Source organism: Trachinotus anak, unplaced genomic scaffold (genome assembly GCF_046630095.1).
Source record: "Trachinotus anak isolate AG129_WGS33_773 ecotype Australia unplaced genomic scaffold, CSIRO_AGI_Tana_v1 ptg000023l, whole genome shotgun sequence".
Lineage (NCBI taxonomy): Eukaryota > Metazoa > Chordata > Actinopteri > Carangiformes > Carangidae > Trachinotus > Trachinotus anak.
In genome coordinates this window covers 9,665,015-9,672,500 of record NW_027273874.1, presented here as the reverse complement: position 1 = coordinate 9,672,500, position 7,486 = coordinate 9,665,015, and the positions used below count along the sequence as shown (strand labels likewise).

General features: G+C 44.7%; 1 protein-coding gene across 1 annotated transcript in view; it reads right to left on the bottom strand.

Moving 5' to 3' along the window:
- The window catches only part of LOC139606589 (uncharacterized), a 99,100-nt gene that overhangs the window by 62,130 nt on the left and 29,484 nt on the right, over nucleotides 1-7,486 (bottom strand). Inside the window, exons 14-15 of the mRNA XM_071458836.1 lie at nucleotides 3,101-3,209; nucleotides 1,577-1,791 (exon numbers count right to left, since the gene is read on the bottom strand). Coding sequence (XP_071314937.1) covers nucleotides 1,577-1,791; nucleotides 3,101-3,209 — 324 coding nt within the window. The remainder of the gene's footprint in view (nucleotides 1-1,576; nucleotides 1,792-3,100; nucleotides 3,210-7,486) is intronic.

Genomic DNA, 7,486 nt, shown 5'->3' with positions numbered 1-7,486 from the left:
CAGAGAACTGTAATGTCCTGACAGTGTGATGTGACCCTGAACGCAGCGTCTGAATAAAGAATAAAGTCTCTGTCTGTCTGTTTGAGGCTCAGTCTGTCCCTCAGGTCTTTAACGTCCTCATTCAGTGTCTCATGACAACAGAGCGTCCTCTGTCTTCACCTTCACCTGTGCAGCCAGGTGTGATCAGAGGGATCTCGTCCATGGACCAGTTCAGAACAACGTCCTGACTCCGGCTCCATGTTGGACTCAGTGAGGACAGACTGAGGACGACCTGCTTCATGTCCAATGACTGAGGAGACACCACCGGACCTGCTGCGAACTGAGACGCTCCCACTTCTCCCAGTTTGTACTCACTGACTGGTGTGAAGCTGCAGCTCCTCGGCTCGTCGACGACCACTTCCTGCAGCTCTACCTCGCTCTACCACACACACTCCCTCTCTGTCGTCACATGTAAAAACTGTGTGTGTGTGTGTGTCTGTGTGTGTGTGTGTGTGTGTGTGTGTGTGTGAGAAAGTGGTTCTAAGAGAAAACTTCATCCATGAACAAACAAACAGACTCAAAAGTCCACATTAATTATTGACATGGTTTAATGACACAGTTGTCATGGAGACCAGGAAGGAAAAGGACGAGTCAGCTGGACTTTTACCTTCAGCTCTGCTCAGATTTTCAGCCTTTACTATTTATTATATATATTTATATGTTCTTGATCAATGGTTTTCTCAATAAAAGACATGTTATCATTTCTTCAATGTCTTGTTTAGTTCGACCAACAGTCAAAAAATTCTGTTTTTTTCATGTGTGTGTTGTGGAAATTCTCTGCTGCTGGTGAGGAATGAAACAGAGACTTCTGCCGGCCGACAAGGTTTTTATTTTCTTTGCAAAGAAAAGGTCAATCAACACACGAGTGGTGAGAATGAAGAAAGACCCTGGGCATGGGGAGACCTAAACATTTATACCTGAGGAACGCCCCTCAAGAGTGTATCAAAAGCGAGACAAATCACAGACGCACAAGATAAACACAAGGTCCACACAGTGCTGCAGTCGGAGGAAGAGGTGGAGCAGGTGGAGGTGGTGCTGACTTTACACTGAGCTGCAGCCAAAGAAAAGTCCAGTTTCAGTCTGTAGTGATTTGACATCATGGACGGTTGAGCTGAAACTCCAGAGTGATGAAGACAAACCTCAGTCACCACATCTGGTTCCACTAACAGTCTGAAGGCTTCATGTGGCTGCAGTGACACATGAGAGTGTGGCATCAATACTGATCAATACTGATCAATACTGATCAATAGTGAGTCTGCAGACTGTGACTGAGTCAGTAGGACTCAGAGTGTCCTCCTGTCTTCATCCATCGTCCATCGGCTCCTCCACCTCCGTTTTCTCTCTGGTCCAAAGTCAGATTGTATTGATGATCAAAGATCAACAGACCAATCAAACTGATTGATCAGCCATCAGAGGAGTTGGATCAATGGAGCTGCTTCTGTTTCTGTCCTGACGTCTCTCTGCAGGGGAGACAGAAGACAGTGAGACAGACAAACAATCAGAGACAAACAACCAGAGACAAACAACCAACACTGACCTTTGACCTTGAGAGTCACTGTTTTCTCTCTCAGGAAGTTTCCGTCCTTGTAGACATAGCAGGTGTAGTCTCCTGTGTCTCTGACTCTGAGGTGTTTCAGGGTCAGACTGAGGTCTCCAGTTCTCAGCAGGTCTTCCTTCATCTCTGTTCGGTCTCTGTAAACCTGGTCCTGGTCTTCAGGTCTGTCAGAACCGTTCTGATTCACAAGGACCTTCCTGTTGTCTCTGTCTGTCCACTCCACTCTGACATGTCCAGACAGGTCAGCTGTAGTCTTGAAGGGCAGCTGGACAGACTCCTCCTCCTCCTCCTCCACCTCCACCTGTTGGACTGAGGGGACAACAAACCAGATGATCAGCTGTTCAGACAGCAGCAGCAGGTTTTAATCTCTTTATTGAAGGATCACAAAGTTGTAGAGAAACCTGAAGGACAGAACCAGGACTCTACTCCAGAAAGTGGGTTTCTTAAAAACTCTGAGTGTCTTAATCCTGAGATGAAGGAAACTGAGATCACTTTAACTGTGAGTCAGTTACCATGGTAACAGCCTCTGTGAAGCTGACCTGCTCTCTGGCAGGTTTTCTTCTGTCTGTCTCCTCCTCATCCTGTCCTCATCACAGAGCAGGTCAGAGACGTTCATCTAAAGACTTCATGTTGGAGCAGATTCAGATCCTGATCATCAGTTTGTCACCTGAGACCTGTCGTCACTAACATGACTCTGTGATGAGGATCAGTCAGTGTGAGGACACAGACGACCTCTGACAGTCAGATATGACACATGGAGGCTTCATCCTCAGCTTCTGTCTTTAAAACCCTGAGACTCTGAGACATTCACACTCTGTCAGATCGTCCATCAGCTGCTCTCAAACATTTACTACACATTCATCACTGTGAAGGAAGAATCAGTGTGAAGCTTCAGGCTCTGATCTATGAAGAATCATCTGTTCTGATTGGTCTCACTGATGAACCGTCCAATCACAGCTGTCACATCATGTTGTAGGTGAAGTGAAGTTTCTGAGTGAGGACGACCGTGGAGCAGCTGGAACACTTTAACATTTCAAAACTGGACTGAATGTATTTAGAGTGTTTGACTGTAGCTGCAGAGAGTCTGACACTGGTTTAACAGCTTTTCACTGACTGGAGACACATTTATTCATTTATTAGAATCTGAGGCTGCAATCACAAATCTGTGGACTACTGTCTGATCTGTTTGAACCAACAACCAGAGACAAACAACCAGAGACAAACAACCAGAGACAAACAACCAGAGACAAACAACCAGAGACAAACAAACAACACTGACCTTTGACCCAGAGAGTCACTCTTTTCTCTCTCAGTAAGTTTCCGTCCTTGTAGACTCTGCAGGTGTAGTCTCCTGTGTCTCTGACTGTGAGGTGTTTCAGGGTCAGACTGAGGTCTCCAGTTCTCAGCAGGTCTTCCTTCATCTCTGTTCGGCCTCTGTAAACCTGGTCCTGGTCTTCAGGTCTGTCAGAACCGTTCTGATTCACATGGACCGTCCAGTCACTGTACCACCAGTCTCTGTTCCACCACTCCACTATGACGTCTCCAGACAGGTCAGCTGTGGTCACGAAGGGCAGCTGGACAGACTCCGCCCCCTCCTCCACCTCCACCTGTTTGGCTGAGAGGACAACAAACCAAAGACTCTCAAACTGGCGGATGACTTCAACGCACTTAAAGCGGAACTGGAAGGAATGAGGTCAGAAGTCGCCAATACTACAAAAGCAATGCGGGCAGGAACCGGCCAGATCAGAACAGACATTACGGAGATGGGGGCGGACTGTCCACATGGTCCGACGAAGTAACCTCGCTCCGAGCCACAGTATCCAGCCTCAAAAGCCAGTGACAACTCTCAGAGACCGACGTGAGGACATGGAGGGAGCATGAGACCAACATCAGGATAGCAGGCATAGACGAGCAACCGAACTCCAGCTCTCCACAAGCTAAAACTATCAGAGAAGACCTCCAGCTGGACCGGGACACAAAGGTGGACCGCTCACACCCTGGCCCCAGGAATAATGGAGACCGAGAGAGGCCGCGGGTGATGGAGACACCGAGGAGATCCTGCGGAGAGCCCGGGACAAAGCTCCGCTGTCCCGGACACCGCATCGCAATATCTCAGTGTGGCCGAGGCCGGAGCTGCGTTCACGGACGTCGGACAGAGATCCGCTCCGGCCCACTCTATCCAGCCAGACTCACACAGCAGGAGGAGGACAGTGTTTGTGGACCCAGAGGGCCATGGACCATGTGAAGAATACCCTCCCAGCAGCAGAGACAGAGGGCTGAGCGTATCCTTACATGTGTGATTAGAATAAAGATGAGAACTGACTTTGATAATGACGAGTGACTTTAATCCATGGATGTGTTATCAGACCTGGGGCCGCTCAGCCTCACAGCAGCTGTTTCCAGGGGCCACTCGTGGTTTTACAGTGAAAATCCCTGCGGCCCAAAAAGCATTTTCCCACAGACGGCGACAGTAAAGGAGGCCTGTAACCCTGACAACAGCCGCCTCCAGCTGCGCAGCCGCACATCAGTCTGTCTCATGTATATCTTTAATCCGCGGGGTTTTAATCTGTAAAAGTTTTTCAAACATCAGAAAAGTCTTTTTTCTCTGAGTGACGTCACCACTGTGCACGCGCACTCTATCCGCGGTCCCGCCGTGTCTCGGGAACGAGCATGGTTGCTAGGTTACTGCTAGTGACGTCAGAACCAGAACAAGTTAATGAAAAGTGAATAAACAACAAAGGAGAGTTTTCTTCTACACAAACCAGGTTCAGTCATTTGTGATTTTTGTCGCATTTATTCGTCGCTTTTCCACTTTTTTCAGGAAAGTAGTTTTTAATCGACATGTTCTCATCACTGGGTTCAGACGCCGCCATGATTGTTCATCACTTCCTCCAGTTTCTTCAGGTGTTTAATGTGAGTCCCTGAGCTTCTGTGATAGTTTGTGTGATGTGTGAGCAGCAGAGTCTCCTCCTGACTGCAGGTCACCACCTGTCATCAACAACCACCGCCTCAGTATTTATAGATGAGGGACCTTCACTGTGTCAGCGGGTTCAACTAGAACTGAGTCCGGCCTGGACGCAGCGTCCTCCGGGTCAGCAGCGGGGGCCTGAGCCGCTGCAGCCCGCGGCCCCTCTCTGTCCCTGAGGGAGGAACCGTCCTCACCACCGCCTCTGACTCCCTCAGTGAGCTCAGGGTGCAGTAAATGTTCAGAGGCATTCATCATTTAAATTACAGCTTTATAGAAAATAATGTGATATATTTTTCATTTTCAGATCAAATATCTGTGAAACAGTGAAACATAGAAAGAGCAGTGACGGGACATGAAGCTTTTTAAAGAAGACATGCCGCATAAATCTGCTCCTCAATGACAGAAAGTAAACGTAATAACTTTATCTGATGAGTTGTAGTTTTCTGTCACATGCAGCATCAATATCTTAAAGTTGCCTAAAAGACAATTTAAACGTAATATTTTTTTTAATGATTTTTAAATGTTGATTTTAATGTGACCTTCGGCTCTGAAGCTTCAGACTGAATGTTGTTGCTGTATAATCCGTGTTTAAGGCCCCGGGCCGGTCCTGTGTTAAAATTATATTTATATTATATTATATTTATTATATTAAACATCTGTTACACATCAGTCCTCCAGCAGAGCCCTCGTGAACGCGCAGCAACAGGTCGCTCTCATCGCCCAAAGGCATGATGGGAGAGACACTACTGCGCAGTCTCTATGGGCCGCATAACGCGGAAGTAACCCGGAAGCCAGAAACTTTTTCGGCGTATGCGCCAGAAGAGCAGCTTGTATTGAACTGAATGGCGCCATTTTCAGATCCGTCATCCAGGTCTGATAAAACATCCATGGTTTAATCTTACGAGCCAGTTTTTTTTTTCACTGGCTCACTCGTGAAATCTCACGCGGGGACAATAACAAACCAACTACGTCATTTAACTAAATGTTTGCCCCATGAGCGATATAAGGAGCTCTCACTCTCATTAGTTTAGTCACTATCATCATTTAAGTCACATAAACAGTTACCATGTCAGAGCTTGATTATAGCCCACAGGTAATTCATGTTTATGGCTGTGAAGAGCTGTTTGACCTGATACATGTATGTTCTGCAGGAGCCTGAATGAATGAATGATTATCCCTTTTTTTTCTTCTCTTTTTCCTTTTACTTTCTTCTTCCTGTGTCTTAAGCGCACCCAAAGCACAGTCAATCCAATCTACTGTGCACATTCTCTGCTTGCTTAGCAGTTAGGGACAAGGTCCCATGTACTATCATATCTGTTAACTATAGTTATAACTGGTTCTATGTTCCTGTTCTGGTCCCTTTGTTCTTCAGGGATCCTGAGTTAAATATAACAACAAAGTCATTCCCTTTCTTCACCTACATCACCATCTTGCTTATCAAAGTCAAAAAACCCCTATGCAGCTGTAGTCATTGCCTTGTTTTCTTCCACTCTCCTCGGTTGTATTACCTGATAACACTACCCGCCTCTCCTCCTCTGCTTAGTAATGAAGAATTAAAGTATAAATTAAACTTTGAGTAATGGATAAATTAAAAATCATAAGCTATAATGTGAAGGGTCTTCATGGTCCAATTAAGAAAAAGAAAATATTAAACCAGCTAAAACAAATTAACTGCCAGATAGCATTCCTACAAGAGACGCACTTGTCTGATATAGAACACGAGAAGTTAAAGTCATGGGCAGACAAAGTATATTATTCCTCTCACCGCTCAGGGAGAAAGAAAGGAGTTTCCATCCTTATACACAGACAAATTAATTTTACGAAAACCTCAATACATAAAGACACAGAGGGGAGATATATTTTAGTTAACGGAGTAATTGATGGCATAGAGGTGTCCTTAATAAATGTTTACGCACCCAATGAAGATGAGCCCGGATTTATTAAAACACTGTTCAATACAATATTAAAGTACAGTACTGGCTTGCTTCTGATGGGAGGGGATTTTAATTGTGTAATATCTCAGTTAATGGATAGACAACCATCTTCTAAAGCCCCCTGCCCCGAATGAGTAAAATGCTTAAATATCAAATTTCAGAAGCAGGTCTGCTTGATATATGGAGAAGTAAGTTTCCAAGAGGCAGGGACTTCACCTTCTATTCAAGTAGACATGCATCCTATTCTAGGATAGATTATTTCCTCACCCCAAAAGCAGAATTGCACAGGATAACAGACATTGAGATATTGCCTATCACTATTTCTGACCATGCACCTGTTTTATTGAAATGGGATATAGGACATAGACCAACAACTAAACAATGGAGGCTTAATACATCTCTTCTTAATGATAAAAAATTTATTTCCTTTATCATAGAAGAATTCAAAACGTATCTAGATACCAATGCCTCACCAGAAACGAACCCCCTAATATTATGGGATTGCGCTAAAGCATATATCAGAGGCTGTATTATCTCGTTCTCGTCTGCAAGGAAAAGAGAGAGGGAGGCAAGACAACGAGAATTGGAAGATAAAATAAAAATGTTAGAGCAGAAACATAAACAATCTGCAACAACTAGTGTCACCAACGACCTAAATGCAAATCGTAGAGAACTTAATAGCCTCCTGTCAGACAAGATCGAGAGAAGCTTAAGATTCACAAATCAAAAATATTATGAATATGGAAACAGGGCAAGTAGATTATTAGCTTTTAGATTGAGAAAGCAGCAATCCTCAAATGTCGTACAGAAAATAAAATCACAAGCAAATATGGCCACAAAACCGAACAAAATAGCGGGGGCCTTTGCTGAATTCTATAAATCATTAAATAAGAATACGGATACATGCGATGATGACACAAAACTATCGGAGTACCTAAAACATATAAAAGTAACTGAATTAACAAATTCATCAGCTGAAGAATTAGACAA